The following is a 26,230-nucleotide window of genomic DNA, read 5'->3' on the forward strand; positions in this document are numbered from 1 at the left end:
TACTATTTTACATCCTACATTCACAGTAATGATTTTATTGAGGACACTTCCTTCTAGAGCTTATTCAGGTTCAGCTATCACCATGGAGGCAGTGTGATCAGGACAGAAGGCAGAGGCTGACAAGACAGCCACCAAGTCAGGGCCTCTCACCATGGGTTCCACAGATGGAGCTGATCTTTCTAGAAATCACAGTTCAAAGCAGATTTTGCCAGTCTGTGGATGTATCTGCAACTTCCACAGCAAACTAACCAATCTTCATTCTAAAATTTTACATCTGTGGAAGACTTTAACCCCAACAGAAGAGATAAGTTGGTAATTAGAGAAGTTTTTGTTACAACTGAGAACTTCCTAATGGCTTATAGAGCCTTAAAAAACAAAAAACAAAAAAACCCAAACTTGCCTGAAAATATTCATGCTTTACCGAATGTACTATTAAAAGCTCCATTATTTCACTACCTCCTTCGGAAAACACATAGCTCACTTGTTTGCTTTTCAGTACTGAAGAGAGGGAGGGCCGGGAGCCGCCGACTCACGACATCACATACAGCAGGCTGCCACTAACTGGCCTGCGGAGAGGGCCCAGCTGCTCCCTGTGCCTGGAGCTCCGCATTGTTCTTGAAGAGCATATCCAAAATCCACCAGGGGCTGAATTCTTCTTCCACATTATAAAATATAGCACAAGGACCAAAACCTGAGAAAGTAAGAAATCAGGGAGCTCTGGATTGATGGTGTTTTTATATAAAAATAAGTCGTATTTGAAGGATCCTAGAATTAATTGTATCTTTACCTAACTCAGAAGATAAGTCTTTCAAAATAAATGTACTACCAGAAAGTTTCTAACCTTAAATTTATACTAAAATTGGATGCTAAATTCATGTGCTTAAAAAAAAGTGTGATGTCCATGAAAATGGGGGACCCATTGTGTCAGTGAAAAAGCACTTGTAAAGATTTGCTTTCTAAAGAGTAATGAGAAAACTGGCAAAAATTCTCAAAGGCAACTTTTTTCAGAAGTGTGGGAACTAACCAAAGGCCTGGAGCAAGCTGTGTGTTTTACTCAAGTAAGCTGGCCGAATCTCAGTAAGAACAGCATACTATGATGTTCCCAACTCTCCTGTTCCATCCCATCTCCAGCTCGACAAGTTACCTGGAAAACCAGCAGTCTGGGAATCACTGGAGGGAGCCCAACAGGGGTGGGAGCTCCTCCCAAGCTTGTAATGGTTGTTCCCTAGAAAACCGTCTTCATGAAGGCCATCTTCAAATTACTAGACTCAGCTCTCTCTCAGGCTGAGGGGTCTTTTCCTGAGGGGATGTTTGTCTAGATGATTACAGGCAATTGTGTAATTTTGTGGCTGCCTGAGATGGTGAACAGTTGAGGCTAATCCAAAGGCTTAAAAGGAAAAGCTGGGAAATGAGATGTTCACAGGGGCTTTGAAACCTGGTACCCAGAAGGCCATGCACATCCTAGGGCTGCACACATCCTCATGAAGACCTGAGAAGGACCCAAGCTTTCACCTCTCGCTGCCCCTGGGGCTCTATGCAAGCAGGCAGCACTCACTAGGAATGGCAAAACCTGCGTTATAAAACGGATTCTATAAAATAATCAACCAGTCAGTCGCCCTACCCTTTCTGTGCCTCTCAATTTCTCCACTGGATGAACATGTATACATGGGAACCTGTATGACTGAGGATAAAAGTACGTGTTTGTGAGAGAATATACATGTGGTTGTTCATGGACGGACTTTAAATTCTAGATGGCTCAGAAATTGTTTGCACGCATATTTGTATTTTTTCATAAAGGCTCTTGTTTTTATCATATAAAGGGGTCAACTAACCCAGAAAACAGTTATGAGAGACTAGGTAAGATTAACTGGGAGGTCTTTTATAATAGCAAATTCTAAAGGAACGAGATTTGAAAACCACACACACACACAAACACGTTTGTTGTCAGTGAGTAGAGGCTTTTCAATATTATCTATGTGTCTTTTTATTTTATGGAGGAAGGATGAGAGAAGCAAGTATAGTAGCCAGAAAGATAAAAATAATAAAAAGCCAAAAACATACACAAAAGTTAATCACGTAAGAATTGGCAATATATTCAAATAACTGCAAGCCTATAGGAAATATAAATTACTTCACGTTGAATTTTTTGTCTATTGATTTAATATATTATTTCTGTACTAACCCCAAACCTTATTTATGAAAAATTAAGACCAACTTTAAGAAGCTTCAATATTCACTTTTATTATTTATAAAAAAAATTAAGGTATCAGAATGCATATGGTATATACTGTGATCTTGGTTTTGCACATTTATTCACGTGTTTTACATTATTTCAACTTTAATGAACATACCATATGTGTATCTTTACAATACCTGATAAAGATTTAGCTGTCTGGCACTTACACATGTATTATTAGTTCATTCTGATGCTCTGCATGTCAAGAGGATGTTAAAAATGATTGACCTGAAATAACGCCAAGATGAAGATCTAGATTTAGTGAAGCAGTTATGCTCCAGCAATTGCCACACATTTATTTGTGCCGGTTTTATTTTTTCCCCTTAATTGAGTGTAAACTTTTGCAAAAAAAAAAAAAAAAAAAAATCTGGAAATGAAGTTGTGTTACTTTTTAGTCCAATAAATAATTTTAGCTACGCTTAATGTAGCTTTTTAAGGCCTTCATACAATTGAAAAAATTAAAGTTGAGCATGTTAAAACCCTGTTCATTTATAAAATAAAAAATAGAATTTTACAGGTTTGCAGTTAAAAGTCACTGTTCAAAACCGATCATGCATGTAATAGCTGCAACCCAACTGACAGTCCTTGGTGCTGGCAGTCAGAGCACAGCCCGCTGCCAGCAACGTGAGGCATTAAAAAAACACCATGATGTCAGAGGTCTAGATTTACATGTATTAAGCCACACGCCAGCAAATTCTCTGATAAATACACATCATTTTAATAATCAGTATTTGATAGCGGATGAAAACATGCATTAGACTAAAAATGCCACAAATTTGTTTTTATATCCATTCACTATAAAACTTTCTTTTTTAAAATTTAAAGTCTTGGTTCCTATTTTAGAATACACAATAATCAGGAGGATACATGATGGGGAGCCAGTTTTCAGTAAAAGATGCACAATGGGTCCATCCAAGTAACTTCATCAGCTATAACAAAACACAAAAACATATTATTAAAGAACAGATTTTTTAAGCTCAATATTCAGGGTAAATTCTGTATTTAATAATAATGAAGGGTAGCATGCAGAACTTTCCTTCCCTCCAACCCACCCACCAACCACCCTTCCTACCAACTGATCTTCCTTACCATCAACTAACCTACCCACTTTCCTACCAACCAACGTCTACAGGCGAAAATGACCATCCCGGCCAACCTTCCTTCCTTCCTGTCTTTCTACTAACCTTTCTGTCTTCCTTTCTTTCTTCATTCCGACTTACTTGCTCCCTTCCTTCCTACCAAACCAGTTGCCTTTCTTTCTTAGTCTGACTGTAAGCCAAACACTGTTCTAGACATCGGGAAAACAGCACTGAATAAACTCACTTCCCACTTGCAGGAAAGTTGTGTTTGGAGTTTGGAGAACCAAAGAAGAAATAAGCAAATCAATGAACAGATGAATAAATGAGTACGTAATTAAGCTGTATATATCAAGTATACAACAAAAATAAAACCTGATGAGGTAACAGAGTGACTGGAAAATGAGATGGTCAAGAATGGGATCTCCGAGGAGGTGACATTTATGGGGAAATCTGAAGAAGAAGAAACCTACTCTGAAAATCTGGGGAAGAGCTCTCCGTACAGCTGGACTAGTTAGGTCCCCTGGCGGGAAGGGGCGGGAAGGGGCTGGAAGGGGCGTGGTCGCGGTTTCAGCCAAAAGCAGAGCCAATCCGGCAAGTGTGACAAGGGATGCGGCTGGGAAGGCAGGCAGGAACCAGGTCACCTGGGGCCTTATGGGCCACAGGAAGGAGTCAGGATTTTATCCTAAACGTGATGGGGCTCCACCAGGAGGCGTCTAAAGCTGTCTTTTCCAGCGGTGGTGTGGAGAACAGACAGTACGGGAGCAGAGTGGAGGGGACACAAGTCACAAATCCCCTGACGTGAACATGCAGGCCAGTCGCTGGCTTTACCGACGCGAGAGCTCACAGATCATAGTCGATGTGGATGAGAATCACACTATACACATTAACGATTCGTTCCATAAAGAGTTCTCTTAACCTATTCAAAGATCTGAAGATGCTAATTGAAAATGTCTTACAATTTGGACTGACCAGTAAAGGTACACAGAAAAGGTCTAAGAGGGAAGATAACCTATAGTTTACTCTAATTATAAAAAATTTCCCCAGGAACTTACTGATTAGTTTTATATCCAAAGAATACCTTAAATATAGAGACCAGACCTTGGCCACATTTGGCATGACCAAGCTGCCCACCCAACCTCATATGCCCTTTAGGCACAAACCACCTGTGCGTGTCCAGAGACAAGATGAGGCTACGACGATTTCTGAGAAGTTCATTAATTTTTACACTTGACAATTAACTTGTACAGGAGTTTTAAAAATTTAATAGTAAGTTTAAAAAAGGTAAAGAGCTTACTGGCTGTCTCTCATGCTTTTATTTTATAGTTCACATTGCATGAATGAGAGTAGCAATCAGTCATGATAAAGTCAGTATCACTAAATCACTACAATAAGGCTTTTAGCTATCTGATCACTATGTGATACTGAGGTGACACTTAACAGTGACAATTTAATACCACTTACTTGAATACAATTTTTCCAGTTTTCTTTTGTTGGTTTTTCTTCCACAAGTTTAGTTGCAAATTTAAGGCCTCTCCCATACAATTTATGTACTAATGCATGCTTGTATGCAAATGTTAAAACCTATAATGTAAAACAAGATAAGGCTTATCTATGAAATATTTACATTTTATGGCTTATAGCTTTAATAATGAAAAAATTAAGGCCTTAACAGAAGTGTAGCTTTTAAAATGAACATTTTACACCAAGCAAATTTCAAAGATGTCTTAAAACAAAAGTTGAATATTCCACGAAAAAACTTATTTGGGGGTAAAAAATTAAACTGTGATAAATCACTAGCCCTTGGAATCTACATCAAAACACCTCTTCATGCAAAGGGGAGCTAACATAAATGATCACAAAAATGCAAATAAGGATAGTAGTACAAAACTATAAAGAGTCATTATAAATTACCAAAACTGCAAAAGGGGATAAAGTAAAAAAAAATAAAAATAAAAAATTATATTGTATAAACGTACTCTTACTTTCAATTAATTCCTTTTGTATAAGTTTGTACCTTTAATTAGTGCATCTGTCAATTATACTTGTAAGCATTTATTCATATTTTTGGTCTCCACTTTTAGAATGTAGAGGATGACCTCAAAGAAAGGAATCCTATCACGTTTATTTGTATTCTAGAGCCAAGCAAAGTGTAAACGGACAGGTAATACAACGCATGGCCCCTAGTACGGTGCTGGTACCATGGCAGACGGGGCTGTCTCTGACAGTTGTGCTGCGCGGTCCAGCGCTTACCCTGCCCCCGGCCCTCATTCCTGTGTTTCGCACAGCAAGCCCAGCACTAGGCGAGCAGCAAACACGCCCCAGTCATGTGTTAGTAACGGCAGCAAATACTGCTCAGGTCAGTCCCTGTACTTAAGCCTCATTCACCAGAAACTGTGTGAGGTGTCACTCTCCTCATTCATCAGGGAAGAAACTGAGGCATCAGAATTCAGTAACCTGCCCAGGGTCATACGGATAAAAATGGCAGAAGGGGGATTCGAACTCCAGGGTCTGATTCCAGATCCAAATTCTCACCCTCTGGTGCCACACTGACTCCTTCAGCTTCCTGACTCTAACTCCCTTCCTTCAGCATGAGCACGACTGCACTGTGGTGGGAAAACCTCAAGCATTTAGGAAACTTTTTCTCCTTTCTCAGAGGTCTTCACTACAAATTATCGTAGTTTATCTAGAAAACAAGCATCTGTCCAGTAAAACAAAACCAATGGCTTGTGCTGGGTTAGGAGAATTCTACTGATTTCATTTACTTTATTTTTCTTTATCTTCAGAAGAAAGGAAGGTTGACAAAAACTTGTAATTATATAATCCCTACTGTAAGAATTATAGTAGAGAGCTACGAGATTTAACATGTTTTTATAACCCAAATCCAAAAAGTTCGTCAATGTTACTTTTCCTAACTGGGTCTTAAAACTGATGAGCTATAAATCCAGTTGATAATTATTTAAAAGTCAAAGAGCTTTGAGGAAAATAACATCTAAAGTAAACAGAATGCCCACCCCCCCCCATCCCCGACAAATCAGTACATAAACAGATACAGGAAGGCATAAACACAATTTCTAGATGTTCTTAATTCTAGCTTCATACATAACTGGCTTAACCAAAAGGCACATTCTCAAACTGTTTTCCAAATTAGTTTGGCTAAAGAGCCACTGTGCAGAGAGAGAAAATAATAGTAAAATGGTTCTAAAACAGGTAAGACAAAGGAGGTCTCACTAAACACAATGTCTTCTTCAGAGCCCAGCTTAGCCACACTCCATATATTTTCTTCCTCTTCTGGCCAGGGAGCTGGGAAACAGTAAAGAGTAGGCAATGGGGCACAAGGGAGGTTTGTGAGGTAACCCCCAAGAACTGTGCCAGAGCAAAAAGCACAAAGATTACCTTATTGTCAAAAAGATCAGTCCATTTTGTAGTTTCCCAAAAAGTTTCCATCACAGAATCCAGAGTATTTTCTCTTTCCTCCTCTCTTCCTTCGGTGTCGCTTGAAACAGCCCCGTCTTGATCTTGTGCATGAAGAAGATGGTCGGCCAGGGCACATCCTTTTCTACAAAGGGCATCCACGAGGGTAGATTTCTGTTTGTCCATATCACTGTGCGCCAGATCAAAAAACAATGCACAAATCAGTAAAATTCCTTAAAAAGTACAGACTTGTCTGAAACTAATAAGCTCATGCATTCTTTGCGTCAGATTTACAATGCAGAAATATTATTATACATCAAATAAGATTCCTTATTTTTAATAAACATCAAAGAAGCCACTACATTGTACATACGGATTAAATGAGTTAGGACAGCTGTCTTTGGTTGAAACAGAATACCATAAAGCAAAAGAAGTGAAAGGCTGTTCAGCTCTAAATTCCGCCAGCTAAGTAACTCTACATCAGAACAGCATCTTTTAGGTATTTAGATTTCTTGTAAATAGCAATCACCACACATTTATGCACCGAAGTACAGAAGTTCTTTCAGCGCTGAACTTAACTTTCATTTATAAATCGAGCACACACTGTAAAATGCTTCCTCTATGCCAAACTGCTTTAGCACTTTCACATATTAACTCATTTACAGTCAAAACAATTCTGTAAGTAAGATACTATTAATTAGCCCCATTTTGCAAAGGAGGAAATTGAGGCACACAGAGATTTGTTCAAGGTCCAACAGTTAGGAAGTAACAGATCCAGGACTTGAAGCTACTTAGAGTCTGCTTCTAGAATCCCTGCTCTTAATCACTACGGTAAAATTGCCTTGCTGTAGGACAGGCATCTGGGTTGTTCTGATGTATTCCAAGTGCCCAGACAATGCCTGGCATAGGGGAGAAACTCAATAAATCATTGCTGAATGAAATACAGTAACGACCTACACTCCAGGGGACAGCGGTAGTCTTTAGGATACTTGCTTATCTGAGGCATTTTGTCCAACTCATATCCCACATGTGTGAAGACAATGAGGATTAAAAGTGCTGAGAAGGTGCCCACAGGGCACTCAGACATGGAAACAGACTGTCTAACAGTAAGAATGATTCTGAAGGACTCAGGAGTGGAATGTGCAACATATGAAATCTGCTGGCGCTACAAAATCAACAATTAGTACAAAAGATAATGAAAATGAGAAAACAACAACTTGTTACAACCCAACAAAGTTACCCATCTTAATATGTTTGCAACAGATAAAATTAGGCCAAAAAAGATGCCTAGGACTTTCAGCAAAGAGTTTCAAAGCTTAAAAGAACTAACTTTCACTCTTTTTGGGGAAACGTGTCAGGGAACTGCTTGGTTACTTTGGACTCAGGAACAAAAGGATTTCTGAGTTGAAGGACATGTACATAGCTTCTCATTTACTAAGCGCCCCCCGCCCCCATCCCACCTTTTCGATGCCAGTCACCTTCTGAAATGTCTTACACCAGTATTTCATTTATGCTTTATAGGAGTTGGACACAATTATTGTCCCCATTTTGTGAAGAAGGGGGCCTTGGAACAGAACTGGATTGGCAAGGCGGGTTTGATCATCCATGGCAGTGCTGACTGATTGGTCCTAGCTGCCCAGAGAAGGGCTGGAAGGACGCAGAACTTAGGGGGTGACATAGGTGTGCTGTACGTGCCAGTCCTCGATTAAACTACCTGCCAGACCCAATAACCCAATAACTCCACATATTTGGAATATTCCTTCCCTACCCTCATCTAACTCAGAACGGATCAGCTCAGATCAAATACTTTATCCACAAGGCTTTCTCCACTCCATTTCAAATGAAATCAGCTCTCCTCCCTACAGGCTTTCACAATTTAAAATATTTACTATAACTCCTAATCACATCCTAGCTAGTACCTTCACCTTCTGCATCAGAGGACTAATAAGATTGAAACACAGCTAGTCTTGGTCTGTGACTCACTTTAACCTGGAATTAAGAGTTTCCTCTGTGGACAGGAAGACCTAGGAAAGACAGGCCAAACTATCAGCAGGGCTAAATGGACCTTTATATTTAAGTTTCAAACATTATTTCCTAGACACGTGAGTCTGAAGAGAGGACACCACTTTCACAAACTAAGAAATAACAGATGCTAGAAGGGACGGGGGCAGCTACTAGCAGAGGCCACAGTGAGGTCAAGGCAGCCTCAGAGGGGCCACGGTTTCCCGCAATGAGTTTCTCACGGGCGATCCAGCCCAGACTCCTCCTCCGGCAACAGGGTTAACATGGAATGGAATTCAGGAAGTAAGCGCAGTGTAGACTACTCCAGCCAGAAGCCAGGGGCCCCAGAGGGGACAGGAGACATCCGGATATGACTACTGGCTGAGGGGTGGACCCTGAAGACCAGGAGAAAAGGGCTTGTCAGCGGAGGGCAGCTATGAAGGAAATGGAGGGGAGGATTCAGACCGAGACACAAAGGTCAGCCTCGGAGAGGGGTCCCTGCCCTCTCCGACACAGAAAGGAAGCATGAAGATGGGCAAGGCAGAGCTGATGCCCTATTTTTCTATGAGAAAGAAATGAGGCGTATGAATCTTCTCAAGATGGGCAGGAATGCAAGGGCTGCTTATCAAGAAATGGAAGACCTAGCTTGGGACAGACCCGGCGTGAATCTGGCTCTCCCGTTTCCAGCACTGGCACCCTAGGCCGGCCACGTATGCTCTGAGCCTGTTTGTTCTTCGGCAGATAGTTGGCATGTTATTTAGAAGATTAAGTTTAAATGAGATAATGTATTCAAAATATCTCAAATAATTCCTGGTACATAACTGGCACTTCACAAATGGACAATGACAGAACAGCCATGTTTGAGATTATTCCTTTAGAAGGTGGGGAAGGGTGCAGATCATGCCAACAACCTAATTTGAATAACTTTTATTCTGCTTGAAAACTACCGCTTGTAGACTTTTAAGAGCTGTAGTATTAGTATAAACAACATAATACCCAGAGTTCTAGCAGTTTAGAATCAAGAACTTCAGAGAGAAAGAAGTGATCTGACTGAAGCTGAGGGAATCACTGTAACAGCTCTAAGAGGAGGTGATATTTCTACCCTCACAGGTAATGACCTCCGGGTGAAAATAAACCAAAGTGAGGGAGGGAAAGCTGGTATCGGAAGAGCTCCCACAAAACGGTCCTGAGAATTCACGGAAGGTGGAGGCTCCGGAGGCTGAGGGGCCATCACACTACGTGCGGGAGCCACACGCTCAGGCGCCACCAAGCGACGCCTGTTTCACGTGTTGCACTGGGTTTCTTGAAGCTAAACCATAAACCCCCTTCCCTTCACCCCACGTGATACTGTTACACCAGTTCCTAACTCAAGTTGCTAGGTGACAGTTTCAACCTGACTTTATTTGTGTTACCAGGCGTTACAAACTAAATCTGGGCTTTTCATGCTATTGGTCAATGAACATTTAGAAATTAATCTTTTTTGCCTTCTCCGTACGTCCAGTTCCCACAAATCCCCAAGTGGCGGGACTGTTTGATCACAGCTACTCAAGTCTCTCCACCACAACAGCACCTAATGGCAGAGAAAGCAAACCCCTTTTCTTTTGCTTAATCTCAAACGACTGAAGAAAATTATTATGAAATATCTAAGGGTGGACTATCCAAATACTGATTAACTCCAGGGACATAACAAATAGCAGAAAAGAAGAATATTCTCATTAATTTTAAAAAGTAACTAAGAAATGAGATGCAAGAAAGATTATTTACTGGTTAGGTACTTTTTTATAGTAGCTGCATCAGGCCTGGGGTCAGTCTTCATTGCCATATAAACTGCTAGGGCCGTTTGATCTATATGAGAAATAACAGCATCTGCAGCTTCAACAATTTCATTAAGTCTTTTCATCCGTTCCTAGGGAGGAAAAAAAAGAAATAAGGAATGGATGTATCAGTGAGTACACCAAAGTACCTTCATTTCTGTTGTCCTAACCGCGAGTCACAACTCCAGAGTGAGGGGGCTGGGCAGTCTACTCGGAGCCCAGAGGGCTCTGCGCTGCCCATGCTGTGACTGCCACGATGCCAGCATCGCGGGCCTGAGCTCAGATGGGAACACCCAAGGCACATCCTCACTGCCGTTAGATGGTGAGGGTGGGCAAGATAAAGGGTTCACAGAAACGTAGTGCTTTCTACCAAGGCAACTCCTTCTCTGGGCATCTTAGAAACACGACTGGCTAGGTTACTCCAGTCGCACAACACAGGAAAACAGAATGGAAAAAAGCACCTGCTGATGAACATTCTTCCTAGTTTATTATTAAAACCACAAAGATGAGAGTAAACAAGAACAGACCCAACAGAGTCTAACCACAATCACCACGGTGCTCGTGGTGCTCTTAGTAATTTGCTCCTCTCGTGAGTCTTAGAGGTCTCCTTTCAACACCTTCAAGTTCACTCTGAACCCCAGATAATTTTTAATTGTTTATGGCTAGCACTTTCCTACTGGCAACATTATCAACGAGAGCTGTTAAGACAGTTTGGAACTATGGCCAATTCTTAAAAATTAGCATCAGTAACAAAGTTAATGCAAAGTAGGAGTTCTTCGTTTGCTGCAGGTGTTTAGATCTGCAGCAGGCCAGGACCCCTGCCCTGGAGGTGAATGTCAGAAAAGCAACCCTCAGGATATCTTACCTCCTAGTCCTCCCACTGACCAAAAATATGAGCGGGAATTCTACGCTGAACTCATAGTAATGGCTAAGTCCTGTAATTACCTTAATGAAAATAGTTAATATCTGAGAAACAAACTGAGGGTTCTAGAGGGGAAGGGGTGGGGGGATGGGTTAGCCGGGTGATGGGTATTAAAGAGGGCACGTATTGAATGGAGCAAACAATGAATCATGGAACACTACATCAAAAACTAATGATGTAATGTATGGCGATTAACATAACATAATAAAATAAAAAAAAGTTAATAGAACATGCAATTTGTAGAAACATGTTTTCATTTGGCAAGAACACAAGACAAATATAAGGCTGCATTTTTATTCAATGTATAAACTTTATCTAATGTTACAAACAAAATGAAATACTCATATTAAGAATGAACATGTCCAACCTTTTCAGCATCCAACTGATGAAGTCTTGCAACATACAGAGGAAGATAATTAGGATATGTTTCTTTCAATTCATTATAAATGTCACTAGAATCCAGCCTATGTATATAAGAAAGAGAGAAACATTGTATTTTGTTTCTTTTAGAAAGAAAACAATTTCTGTCTTCCCTATTATTTAACACTGCTTTGAAGTTCCAGTCCATAACATAAGGCATCAATCTGAAACATAAGTATCATTACTGAGAAGGATTATCATTATTTGCAGTAGTATAAATATGCTTAACCTAGAAAAACCAATTGTAAGAATCAAGTTTTCATACATGCTAGGTATAGATGTATAAAGAGGAGGAAAAAACATTCATATAGCAAGAAAGATGAAAAGATCTAGAAATGTCCAAAATGTATAAGAAAAATGTAAACTTTTCTGAAAAATCTGAAGTCTTGGATGAACGAAGAGACATTCTGCATTCTTGAATGGGGAAGCTGAATAAAGCTGACTAAATGGGTGATGAGGAGCAGTAGTCTGGGGTCTTCCTGGCTTGCCTTGCCTGCCCTGAAACCACCACTCTCGGGGCTGGGCTGGGGGGGCCCCAGTGTTCTCAGCAGCACCACACCTAAGGCAGGCCCTCTGTTCCGCCCCCCCCCCCCCCCCCCCAACTGGCTCATCACTCCGCCTCAGCGCTTCTCCCAGGAGGAGAGTCCCCTGTCTGGGAGCCAAGGGGCGAGGGAGCCTGTATTCCTGGCTGCAAGTGGCCTGGATTCGAGGAGGCGTGTCCCTGAGCTGGTGGTGCGGAAGCAGGGAGTGGCCTGGGCTCAAGCACCACAGATTCTCACTTTTCTTCCCAAACTATAGATGTTCTTGAATAGGTGTTTCTTCATCCTTTGCTGTATGCCCTTACGATCATCTCCAGAGGTTTTAAAAGGCTGATTTTTAAAAAAGGATTTTCACTAGTTTCCGGGGGATTGGGTTCCTGGGACTCCTCACGCTTCTGTGCCAGAAGTCAATCTCTGCCGTTTCACTTTTGAAGGATTTACATTGTATTTTCAACTGTTTACAACATCTTACGATCAGTCAGAGACTGACTTATAGACTTTGACTTCTGGTGGAGACGCAGTCTAGTTTTTAAGTGGAAAGGTTAAGTCTGAATGTAGACAGACCCTGTAACCGGTTCAATCCCTGGGAATTATTTTCACGATATGATGACGTCTGTTCTCTAGAAGAGCTCAGGACTGCAAGGATGCACACATGTTCAGCTAATGAGGACTCCCATAGAAAAGCAGTGGTCAGAGAAATACTGCATAACACAAATGGAAAAAGCAATCCATTTGACTAGAGAGAATAAATTCTACTATGTAAAAAGTTAGCTAAAAGTAAAAAAATAAGCTGGGAGAAAAATGTGTACAAGTACAGAAAAGCATTAATATCTTTTATGTTAAAAAGTTAAAAGAAAAATCTGCTGTCCCAATAGAAAAACAGTACAGAATATGTTCAACTGACAGCACCTACACCAAGAATGCAATGACAGCATTTAAAAACCCCAAATGCAGGGGCGCCTGGGTGGCTCAGATGGTTAAGCGTCTGCCTTCGGCTCAGGTCATGGTCCCAGGGTCCTGGGATCGAGCCCCGCATCGGGCTCCCTGCTCAGTGGGGAGCCTGCTTCTCCCTCTCCCACTCCCCCTGCTTGTGTTCCCTCTGTGTCTCTCTCTGTCAAATAAATAAATAAAATCTTAAAAAAAAAACAAAAAACAAAAAACCCCAAATGCAAACCAGCATTTCATAACTTAAGAAATGCAATTTAAGACCACGATAAAGGCCTTTTCTTTTTTCGCCCTCTAGCAGCAAGGCTTTGTTTTCAATTCCACGGCATAATAGGCTCCGCCATACACCGCTGGAGGGAGTAGGAATTGTGACGTTCCTTCTAGAAGGCAATCGGCAAAACACTTATCTAGGTGATTTTTTAAGTGTTAATAATACGGATTCAATAATTATACTTTTAAGATGCGATCTGATGGATATTTAAAGAAACTACATGTATAAAAATGTCCATCACGGCACCACAGAGAAAAGCTATAAATGTGGATGCCAAATAGAGTATTTAAGTGGGTTATATTTCAACAAGACCGCATACCACATAGTCATTAAAATGGCATTCTAAAGGACTATTAAATGACCTAAGAAACACCCAAATCAAATAGTAATTAGAAAACTAGGACACAACATCATTCACACTGCTACATGCATAACTACAGAGAAAATAATAATAGGACAATGATTACCTTTGGAGAGTAGGCAAAAAAGTGATTTTTATTTTTTTTCTTTTAATGCTTTTCAGTAAAATTCTCTTCCAAGAACAAATCAGAATTAAGTGGTTAAAATAAAAGCCCCTGTAACCTTACCACCCACTGTTAAACTTACTTCGTCATCCACTGAATTTTAAGATCTCGTAATGCTTCAGTGAACTCTTCTTTTAAATCTTTCTCTTTTTCTGAATCTTTTTCTTTATCTTTGCTGCCATTCTTAGTCTTTGTTGGCGGAGGTATTAGGTAGTAATGAACAGGGATCACATCCTATGAATGTGGAGAGAGTCTCAGATTAACAGGCTTAATTTTACGTATTTCAAAATCATCTTCTGTACCTGAGTATCTCAGAACACGGGCTGCCCTGAGTTGTACTACAACATATTCCAGATCCTAAGGGCCACAAAACATAAAAAAATCCCAATCTGTGATCAAAGGAATCTTCTCCCAAACTTTAAATTACTGATGCTTCTGAATCTCCTTTAAAATAAAGATGGAAGGGGCACCTGGCTGGCTCAGTCGGTGGAGCATGAGACTCTTGATCTTGGGGTTGTGAGTTCAAGCCCCACATTGGGTGTAGACATTACTTAAAAATAAAATCTTAAAAAAATTAAAATAGAGGAGGTAAGAACAAACTTTCCTCCATTTGAGGGTATTTGGTATTCTTAGTTTAACTTGACAGACTGGATTACGGAAAATGCTAATTACCAAAGTCTACTGAGCTTTCACATCTTCTACTTGAAAAGGGAAGGAAATAACTTAGAATTTTTAAAAAGATCCTCTTTTCTACGTAAATTTAAAGAGAAATCTCTTCATTCCATCAAGAGGACTTACTGAGGCCCTGTGACGTGCTAGGTAATGCTCTAAGAGGTGAAGGGCAAAGCAGACAAGGCCCTCTCTTGCCCCCTGGGAACATATCCTAGTGGGGGAAGACAGACAACGTATAGGCAGTGAATCGTTTCAGAAGACACCACATGATATGGAAAAAATGAAACAGAACGCAGGGACAGAGAGCGGCTGCCCGGTGAGGTGGGGAACAATGCGGGCAAATGGTGCTGGGAAGCCACTCTGAACAGGGAATATCCCATCTAAGTGAACGAACCTCCGTGGACCTAATTAACCAAACTGAGGTGAGGAAGAAGTGTCTGACGACAGAAGACGGGCACATGCAAAGCCCGGAACTTGTGTACAGGGCAAGCGCAGCTGGAGACAGTGGGCACGTGGGCAGCAACCACAGGGATTGGGGCTGATAGAAGGTAGTACCAAAATACAGATTTTATTCTAAATGCAACTGGAAGCCTACCAGGAGACTTGTAGGCAAGGCAGTGAACACGATTCAAGATTTCTGCTTTTTGTTTCATAACTCTGGATCCTATATGGATGAAAAATGTTCTTCCTACTATTTGGAGAATGGACGATAGAGGGCAGAAGTCGAGAAGGAAGAAGACAAGTTAGGAAGCGAGCCCAGATTCCCAGCACTGCTCTGATCTTTAGATCTGAAGAACAGGCTGTACAAGAGGAGGAAGTGGACGGATTTAGAAATCGTGACGGCAGAACCGACAGTACTTGCTGATGGTGTTTAAAATGAGGGGCTAAATAAAACTGGGCAGGACTGGGGGAGGGGAAGAGGAAGCCCAGGCCTTGATCCAAGGCATTCTGCGGTCTCAAAGATGCCCAGCAGTGAAGGAGACAGACGCCAGACGGGCTCCGCGGACGAGCCCATGGAAAGCAAGGGGAGCGGTCAACCAGTGGCAGTCGTGCAGGTGGTGCCAGGGAGAGGAGGGCGCGGCCGCAGAACCGGGAAGCCGTGGCTGGTCCCGACGACAAGAGACGCGGTCTCCGTGCAGAGCGGGGGTGAGGGCTGACCGAGAAAGAGATGCAGAGAGAACAGGAAGTAAAGAAGCATAGATAGTTCCTTTGGGAAGTTCTGCTTTGAAAAGAGCAGAGAAATGTGTAATTACATCTAATTACATCTATTTCCATCTATTCTGTTAAAGCACATAAGTCTCCACTTGCAAAAACTAACGGCAGTATCTGGGAAATGAAATCCGGTATCAGACTTGCTAGATCTGGTTCTGGCACAATAACCAGGTATCCTTAATTAAATTGCGAAGTCAATTTCACCAATTCTAGCTTTAAGTTTACATTAAAAATGTTAAATTAAAACCTTTTTTGTTTTAATCAACAAAATTTCTAAAATCGGGAAAAAAAATATGTACCAAGACTTTCTCTCCTAATCTCAGTAATTTCAGAAAAAAACTTTACACAGGTTGAGACAAAAAAATAGTATTGTAAGCCCCCACGTTCCCCTAAATAGGACTTTTAGGTGTAAATACAGCGTACTTATGCACATGTTAACAATTTTCACAACTAAATTTTATTTTGGGGTAAAATTATAATAGTAAATATAAGGAACTACTGTTGCAGTAGTTCTAACAGCATTCCAACATAAAACAGTACCTACTACTTCAGTATGACTCCTTTAACACACGTAAAACCACTCATGTGACATAACCACACAAGTCCACTTCCAGCCGTGTCAGTGCCATGCTGTCTGAGGCCAGGGGCCAGCGCCTGCAGGCCAAGGTCGCATGTGCAGTGTGGGATGGGGCAAAAGAAGCAGGGTTCTGCTTGGGCAAGCTCCTCAGGACCCTGCTACCCATCCTTCTTCCCTCCTCTTGAGTTCACTTTCCTAGGTGCTGGGGCGAAAAGTGTCTGCAAAATTGGGAGTTGCTAATTAACCACCAAGCTCTTATGGGAACAGATCATTTCCGTATCATCTGTACAGCACAGATAATATACTGAAGAACTCGAGGGGCAGACACAGCCCCCAACATTTAACCTCTGTTCATATAGTCCTGTACTTCCACTGCACTAGAACGGGGACGACACTTGCCTGGAGGAGGAAACTCGGCAGTCCATGCTGATTCTAACCTAACGTGAGCCTCCCTTAGTCCCCCCTCCTCCTTGACCGATTAGGGAGAGGGGCAAATTTCAGGATGGGAAGGAAGTCTCTGTTGTGAGGCAATTCCTCCTCTGAAGCTCAAAGGTAAGGCATTTGCTATTATGTTTTAGTACAGAAGAGAGAAAACAGAATTGAATTTAAAATGAGCAATCCATTAAACTTAATTTATGATTAACAATAAACTCTAAGAAAGATCTATAAATAGAAAGAAACCCTGTACCATGGCAACCATAAACTATCACTAAAAACTAAAAGCACAAGAGACAGGGAGAGTTTGTGATGAATGACCTTGTGTGTGTGTGTGTGTGGGGGGGGAAATCAAGGTTTTGTGATCAGCATTTTGTATTTAATATATAAAATATGATATATTTAAATATATCAAATTAGCAATTATAAGTGTTACTATAATCCTAACAAAATACTTCAGGACAGTAATTTTTTATTATTAAAAATTACAAACGTGGTAGTTTTAATTCCTAACCAAAAGAAAAATGGAGTTATTTTTTGTTTTATCATGTTCACCTGTTCTTTTTGTATTTTTTCAACTTGCTTCTCGAGGACTTAGTATAGGGTCAATTTAATAGAAATCATTTTGTACCATTAAGTCTTGAGAAACTTTGATTACAATTTAAAAAGATAGTCAACAGCAATCTTCAGAGCAGAAATGCTGAAGTTCTTTAGAGTAGATACTTAAGAGTAAGTTTTCTAAAAAATCATATTATTTCTGCTAGTCACCGAGTATTTTGACAGTGTTTGGACAATATCCTTGAAAGTCAAATCTACCTGCAAAACTCGTAATTATTCTTTGGATAACGTAACATACCGCCATTTAAATTTTGGTTCAAAAATTACAATTTCCTTAAGTTCTTAAGTTATTAACAACTAAATTCAAAACTTTAATACCTTTACACAAACTAAAATAGTTATTTTAAAGATTAAAATCATACTGGAATGCTATTTATCATGTTAAAAGTAACTATACTCCTTCATATGACGATGAACTTAAAAAACGTAACCTGCATTTGCCAAATCGAAAGTCACTGAGACCCAAAGGACAAATCCATTGAGGATTATGCACCAAAAGCTAGTTGGTATTTTGTTCTGACAATAAATTAATATATAGACCTTTCTGGTAATGAGACTATAAGGCAGGGAGAACTGGGAAGAGGTAACTGTAGTTGCCCAAGTTCTTTATATATAAAGCTTTCCTAACCATCAAGTAATAATAACCTTCCTATTCACTTAATAGTTTCCTATCTTATACAATCTGATCCAAACAAAATCCACGAAAACTCCCAAAAGGTCAACCAAAATATACAATAGGAAGAAAAAACCCCAGCTATGCTTTTGTGATAAGCACCTTTTATTTTTAGTGGGCTCCTAGAAGACCTTTTCCTCATTTTCTAAAGCAGTGGCTTTCAAGCTATTTTCAGGATGACCCAAAGATAAACAATCTATAAATAAACAGAAATTTGTTTTATGAGTCTGATGAATGACATTTCCTACTTTGTTTTCATGTTAAAGCTGGTTATATTTCATCAAATGAATGTACACGGCCCACAAATGGGTCACAACGCTCAGCTGAGAAACACTGGCCTACGGTGAAGTAGATATTCCTTTAACTGGAGGGATGACTCCCAGTGGGGCATTTCGCTCGAACAAAGTGTTTACCGCTACATGACAATATAAAATTACAGAAGTCTTTTAAATAAAGGAACTTCATCTGTTCTAAAATGGTGATCCCCAGTTTCACATCACTGTGAATTAAGAAACAGAGTTATCTCTTATTTATACCTTAAAATACAAATTCTCCTTGCAAAGCTTCCTGCCTGCAGAGGAGATCACTAACATGCTAAACGATGCCAGAGAGTGGAGTCTGTCTATCCCTTTCGCTAAGTGCACTCGAAGTACAATTCTACTTTTTCTTCGTTAAATTTGGCTCTAGCAGTCAATCAGAGACTGTCTAATAAGTTGTAGGAAGTTATGTTCTCAGTGTCAACTTTAACCCGGGGTGGACAGTCCTTGTGCCTGGGCCCCCTGCCCACTGCTCTGTCTCTGCTCCCCCAGCACCACGACACAGAGCAGGGAATAAACTTTTTTTTCAAATTCCTTAATAATATTTTAATAATCAAATCATCCAACTTAAGAATGTTTCTAGACTTTAAAAAGAATTGCTTTGGCTTATATAGCTAAGAAAAAAAATTACATTCATTTCTCTGTAGGATTTTAGATATGCAAAATTTCAAATATTACTATTTGGTATCATATCTGTGGCTAAGAGATGAATAGCAATCATTTTTTTTTTTCTAGACACATGTAAAACAGGGGTCTTCCAGCGATTTATGGCAGGAAAAAAACGCTCCAGGAAAGCAGTATGTCAACACTGACAAGCTATAAGCACTATACTGCAGAACTTAAAGAAAGGAAACTAAGGGAGAGATTTTTAAAAAAAGATTTATAATAGGTGACAGAAAAAAAAGTTTAACTAATATGCAAATAAGGCTTTAAGACATCTTTTTTAAGAACTGACAATCAGTACCTTTTTAAATTTTCCTTGTCGTTTTGCTGCAGACTGCCCCTGGGAGTTAGAAGGACATTCTGTAAGAAAACATGCACCATCTACACAGGATGGAGACACCACCTCTGTCTAATTGTCTTCCAGTTTACGTCCCACCTGCGTGTGTCTCCGTACTTAGAAGGGTCAGGTCTACGATCAAAATGGCAGGCTTTTAAAGAAAGCAACATTGCCACTTTCACTTTAATAAAAATGCAATCAAATAGGTTATTCCTGAGGGCAAATGTTTTTCAACTCCGTATTTGAAAAACTGAGTACAGTAAAATCTATATTAGTTATCAAAACACTTTTAAAAACATTAAATTTAGCTGACAGTCTAGAGTCGGATTTCAAGGACGTCACAACGATCACATATGCCCAGGCATCATCATTCAAGGTGACCGTGAGAGGCAGAAGTAAAACAACACTCACCTTCCCAACTACCAAACCGGTGAGAAATGCAAAACTACGAGATAAGATTAAACAAACAAGGTGCTGGCAAGTATAATTAACTCTATGCCTTTAGGTTTTTGCTCTCTCTCAAGAAAATCTATCCCATAAGTAATTACCTGGTAAGTAGTAACTCCAGTTAATCCCATACTTTTATAATTTATGCCTCTGAAAAGAAGTAACTATCTCTGAATGGCTAAAAGTGCAGTTTTAATAACAATGCTTTTCTGTCATATCAATCCAAGGAAGCAGACACCTGAGAAGAGTTATCTGGGTGAGAACCCCATCTCCCCATCTAGGGAGCCCCACAGTTGGAAGCAGCCCTGCTGCCCAGGAAGTGAAGCCTACAAAAAAAGACTAGGACTTCTTAAATCAGCGCATCTATGAATTCCAGTGTCAGTGACTACTGATTCACTTCAAATGATACTAAAGTGTATATATAAATAAGTACAGTTGACCCCTGGACAACACGGGGGCTGGGGACACTACTTCACCCCCCAGTTGAAAATCCTTGTATAGACTCCCCCAAAACTTAATTACAAACAGCCTACTGTTGACTGGAAGCCTTAACGATAACATAAACAATCAAATAACATATTATTTTGTATATATTCTTATGTTAACGTAAGCTAGAGAAAATGTTATTGAGAAAATCACAAGGAAGAGAAAATATATTTATAGTACTGTACTATATTTACTGGAAAAAAAAACCCCACATATAAGTTGACCGCGCAGTTCAAACCCATGTTGTTCATGGGTCAACTGCAGTATCGACTGAAATGAGACTCAAGAAATGTCAGGGCAAACGATTTTTTCAAAGCACAGAATTCCTAAGTTACGCCTCTAAGACACCAGTAAGTGACTTCTGGTTCAATAGTGGCAAGAAGTAAGTATACTTGTTAAGATGCAAGAAATCCATTCAACTTGGTAATGGCATTTATGATTCCAGGATCAGGTAGTAGACCACTATGTGAGAACTGATGCTGAGGAGAAATGCAAAACTGTAAGAATGACAACTTTACTGGCATTGAACTAATATGATGACAGAAGGTGACAGATCCACATAAACACTATTCTCATAATAAATATATAATGAAAACAGATGGAAAAGTTAAAATAGGTACCTATCCAGTTGTAATGTTTACCTCTACAATGTAAAAACCAGAAACATGTTTTTAATAGCATGATTTTAAAACTATAAAATAAAAGGCAATGCCAAAAGAAATACTCCTAATTATCTACACAATTATGCAAAATTCCAACAAGAGAAAGGTCTGTACAAGTGAGGAAAAATACTGCTCGTTAGAAATGATCTGACTAGTTTTCTAGAAGTAACCCAAGAAGACCTGACTTATTTTTATATCCACAATATTATGTTGGTTAAAATCCTATAAAATGTTCTAATTTTAAACATCCCATTCACTTAAGCCAAGTTTAATCTGGACCTCCATGTTTCAAGGGCAGTTCAAGTATATTAGTCATGCAAGGTAGGACCAATTCAGGGCCAAGTACTTAGGTCTGGGAAAAAAGAATACTAAATATTTTAAAATACAATCAAATCTTAATTGACCTTTACTGGTAATTTGGGAAAAAACTACTCAATTTTTTTCCCCCAGGGAGAGCTTCTCTTTTACCCATTCTAAAGGGTTGGATTAATTCCCATCTTTTAAAGGAATGGAAATTTTGGAATAGGTAATTACAGTGTTTAAAAAAAAAAAAAAAAAAAAGGAGGGGCGCCTGGGTGGCTCAGTCGTTAAGCATCTGCCTTCGGCTCAGGTCATGATCCCAGGGTCCTGGGATCGAGCCCCGCATCGGGCTCCCTGCTCTGCGGGAAGCCTGCTTCTCCCTCTCCCACTCCCCCTGCTTACGTTCCCTCTCTTGGTTAAATAAATAAAATCTTTGGGGAAAAAAAAAAGGATACTTACAGCTTTCTTCCCAAGTTCAGTCTTTGATAATGTTAAGGATCCTGCAAGGTAGCATCCAGGTCCTGCCCCTTTAGGTATTCTAGTAAGAAAGTTCAAAAGAGAAAAAAAGGAACTAAAGAGAAAGTCTCAGAAAGATAATCAAGGGGCAAAACATCAAAACAATCGCATTCTGAAATAATTCCCACAGCTCAGATTTCCAAAATCAAAGGGAGAAATAATCTTAGTCTAAAATGGTAAGTGACAACATACCATAAATTTAGCCCAATGTAATGATCTCACATGAAAAGATTACAGTATTTAAGATACACGTTAAGTGTAAGCAACACTGTCACTTACTTGTCATCAGGTAAGGAGGTAACAAAGAATGGTTGGTTATATTTGGGTGGTAATGTCAAATTACTTGATTTCTTCTTTCCTAGAAGTGCAAGGCTATGATTTTCATGAATATCTAAGCTCAAGGTATTAGACAACCTATGAGAAACAATGAATGGGAGATCTTTAAGACGTTCCAAATCGCTGATCTGCTCATGACGAATCTGTAGTCGAATTGTATAATCTCCTTTCTCCAGTTTCAAAGAATACTAAAAAAGACAAAGAACATTTGGAAAAAGGAAAGTTTAGCCAAGTCAACAGAAATTATAGTAAGAGGATAAACAGGAACAGTTACTACACACAGAGTGCTTACACTGTGTGAGGAAGAGTGCATGCGAGTGTGCGCGCCTACACACAAGGACCTGAGGGTGCAGGTGAGGAAGCAGGGCCAGGAACATCCCATGAATTGTCCAAGGCCACGTGCAGAGTAAAGGATAAGGGAGCTGAAGGCAGGTATGGCTCCAGAGCCCTCAATTTCCCACAATAGGCTATGCCCATACTCTCAGCTAAATCTGTATCTGCTCAAGACTGATAAAAGCAATGATCTTCTAGTTCATGAGTCTTTAGAAACATGTATAAAACACCACCAAAACTAGTAAAATTGAGGTGCCATATAATATCTAAGACAAATATACACACACATGTGTATACACAACTGGTAATCTTTATGTTATAACCAAAATGCCACACCTCTTTATCACAGGAAAAATAGGGAGCCAGCAGAGACAAATCCACTCTGCTCCACCTAGTTAACCTGCTCAGGAGCATGGCTGTATTCTGCATCAGCAGTATCTTCTGAGATTTTAAAAGCAACAAAGTAATGGCACTGCAATAATCCAGTCTGTACTGAGGAGATGTGACTTGGCTTGCTTTGAGGAAAAAAAAGAAATCATTCTCTGACTAGTTAACTGAAAAAAACCTGACGAATTATTTTCATTATTTGGCATAATATTATAGATGTTTACAGAAAATATCTCATTTCTTTGTAACAATATTTTAATCAGGGATAAAATTTCTATAAACTACTGATAAGGGGCACCTGGGTGGCTCAGTCGGTTGAGCATCTATCTGCCTTTGGCTCACGTCATGATCCCAAGGTCCTGGGATGAAGCCCTGCTCAGTGGGGAGTCTGCTTTTCCCTCTTCCTCTCCCCCACTGCTTGTGCTCTCTCACTCACTCACTCTCTCTAATAAATAAAATCTTAAAAACAAACAAACAAAAAAACCTATATGATTAAGTTTTTCTCCCTTTAATATAACAGTGCCAAGCAAGTGATCGGCCTACACTGTGTTGAGTACACAGCTGTCTCAGGAAGAAATAAATCTGAAAGTTCTAATAAACACTTGGCACTGCTATATAGTGCTTTTCATCCAGTTCAGACCCGGGATCATTTCAAGGTGCTCATATTATCTTAGATGATTTGCTCCCTGCCATCAGATGTGTGGAAGCAGTGGGCAGGAAGAAGAAATAATTAAAATAAAAAGCTACACTAGGGGTGCCTGGGTGGCACAGTTGGTGAGTGTCCGACACTTGGTTTCAGCTTGGGCCTGATCTCGGGGTCATGAGATCGAGCCCTGTGCTGGGCTCTGTGCTCAGCGTGTGGTTTGCTTGGGTTTCTCTCTCCCTTTGCTCCCTCCCCTTCAAATAAATCTTTAAAAAAAAAAAAAAAGCTACGCTGGCTAGTGTTCGCAAGCATCGTCCATGCCCTCCTCTATCCCAAAACTTGATTTAGCAGATCTACATGGCTGAGAGGCTGTCATAGTCCGTTTTATAGTAAGACAACTAACTGAGCTTCTAGTGGTTATGTCAAAGAAATACAAAACTATAGCATTAAAAAAACTCCAAACAAACCCAGAAAAACAAAAATTATCATAAATAGCAAATCAGAGATTCATTAGTTCAGGAAACAGCCTCAGTTAATTCTAAAAATCACTGCCAATTTTATACCTGATGTGGATAGGCATCTCCTGAACCCATTTGTCTTTTGTTCTGGTCAAATATAATCCACAGTTGGCTGTCAAATTCTGATTCATATAATAGTTCACAAAGTAGTGGGCAGCTTGGAGTTACTTCCCCACTCTTGGGCTATAAAAAAAAAAAAAGAATAATTATTTGATATAATTTATATGATTTCTAATGCAGATTTGTAATATTGCTGTTGATGAGATTTTTACATTACAAGTATTAAAAATATTTTCTTCTGGTAACCAATTTTAAAAATGCAGAACATCCAATATTTTGGCACTAATTAAAGGTATTTTTCTTTAACAAGTTTTTAAAAATACAAACCTAGCTATTTGTAAGCATTAATGAATACTATATATTCTTCAGTACCTCTAAGTACTTTTTAAAACTGAAATTTGACAATTCATTGAAATCAATCATCTCCTGAACATTAAAACCAAATTCATATTATGCTTCAATAAGAGTTTCGCTGAAATCTTACTGATCCTACATAAACTCTTAAGATTCTATATTTACAGTAGTCTCAACTACCTTTACTGCTCATTCAACCCAAGAGTTATTCTGACTTCTCACTGTTTTAACACCTGCTTCAGAGAAAAGCAATCAGACCCGCTCTCATAATCAGACAGCATCTGGCGCTGATGAGACCTCTAACCACTGGACAGGTACCACTGAACAGGTATCAATGAATACAAAAACTACGGCTCAAAGGCCAGGTCACCACTAAATTAGTTTATGACTTCAGACCCAAATAGTACTTGGACCATCAGAGATTATAATTTCCCAAAGAATAATTTCAAATTAACCAGTGTTAATTATTTGACTCTATTTCATACATATACACACACACATATATACTAAACTCCTTGTCTTTCTATTTTTGACTTTATGATTCATGAACAAAAAAGTTCATTTTGAGGTTATACTTTAAACACTTACCTGATGAAAGTTATAAGTCAGGATCATCTCATAAAGCTGACGATTATTTGGCAAAACATCTCGTGATCCTAAAGGTTTTGTTTTTGCACTCAGTGGGCTGTAATTGGACAAATGCGTAAGTAATTTGATTCAGGAGTTCATCTACTGAGAGAAAGGAAACTATAACCAACAAAATCTATAACACAGTACAATAAAAGTGACAATAAGCATTCCTAAACTCTGTACTTCTCAGTATATTTTATAATATTTTAATCATCAGCTTATAGAATTCTTTACTGACTGAACCTTAGCAATACGTAGTGTTTAAAATTTGCAATATTATGGAAACATTTTCAAACGTAAACAAATAGTTCTTAACATAATCAGATCCCAATATTAGGGCAACAACTGCTAACAGTGTTAAGGACGGACAGGTCTTGACGTGCACCCTCCTGTCCACAAACTGCAGATGGCAACGCACATGTCACAGGAGGGGTCCTGCAGGTGCCACACTGAGAGCTTCACATACATGTTACTTAAGGCTCGGAGCTCCTGCTGGGGCTGCCTCTTAAGAGAGCTGCCAGGATTCCCAGGCTGCGAAGTCAGAAACTGCATTTTCATCTCCAGCACTCAGATGATTTAAAAAGATGACTCTTTTCAAAGAGTGTAAGAGATGTCCCCACTCCCACCACGCCAACGCTCAACACCTGTACCCTGAAACACTAAATGATACCGTAGGGTCTGGACCCAGCTCTTCAAAGTTATGCAAGGAGCCAGATCTTCATACTTCAAGGAGGACTGAACATCAAAACGATTGATTCCTTCCGACGCATGCTACAAAGAATATTTATCAAATTAGGTTCTCCAGCTTTATTGATAATAAACCGCATTTTTAAACATTTGGACCTAAAATAAACTTGTCTAATGCAAAGTTTATAAGCATCCATGAACAAAG

At 39.7% G+C, this 26,230-nt stretch overlaps 1 protein-coding gene across 7 annotated transcripts in view; it reads right to left on the bottom strand.

The window, feature by feature from the left end:
• Positions 1-1,741: 1,741 nt before the first annotated feature.
• TPP2 (tripeptidyl peptidase 2) overlaps positions 1,742-26,230 on the bottom strand; it is a 70,248-nt gene continuing 45,759 nt past the window's right edge. Inside the window, exons 19-31 of one of the 7 annotated variants that reach the window (XR_004299193.1) lie at positions 26,009-26,109; positions 25,297-25,393; positions 24,340-24,477; positions 22,357-22,601; positions 22,021-22,099; positions 19,631-19,669; positions 14,245-14,396; positions 11,831-11,927; positions 10,492-10,633; positions 6,709-6,916; positions 6,544-6,615; positions 4,777-4,896; positions 1,742-3,165 (exon numbers count right to left, since the gene is read on the bottom strand). Coding sequence is in view for 4 of the 7 variants with exons in the window: in XM_032402664.1 (XP_032258555.1) it covers positions 3,076-3,165; positions 4,777-4,896; positions 6,544-6,615; positions 6,709-6,916; positions 10,503-10,633; positions 11,831-11,927; positions 14,245-14,396; positions 19,631-19,669; positions 22,021-22,099; positions 22,357-22,601; positions 24,340-24,477; positions 25,297-25,393; positions 26,009-26,109 (1,569 nt within the window). In the remaining 3 variants the exon portion in view is untranslated. The remainder of the gene's footprint in view (positions 3,166-4,776; positions 4,897-6,543; positions 6,616-6,708; positions 6,917-10,491; positions 10,634-11,830; positions 11,928-14,244; positions 14,397-19,630; positions 19,670-22,020; positions 22,100-22,356; positions 22,602-24,339; positions 24,478-25,296; positions 25,394-26,008; positions 26,110-26,230) is intronic. The other 6 variants (XM_032402664.1, XR_004299192.1, XM_032402665.1 and 3 more) reach the window with 6 other exon arrangements.

This window comes from Phoca vitulina, unplaced genomic scaffold (assembly GCF_004348235.1).
Source record: "Phoca vitulina isolate PV1807 unplaced genomic scaffold, GSC_HSeal_1.0 scaffold5, whole genome shotgun sequence".
In the NCBI taxonomy this organism is placed as follows: Eukaryota; Metazoa; Chordata; class Mammalia; order Carnivora; family Phocidae; genus Phoca; species Phoca vitulina.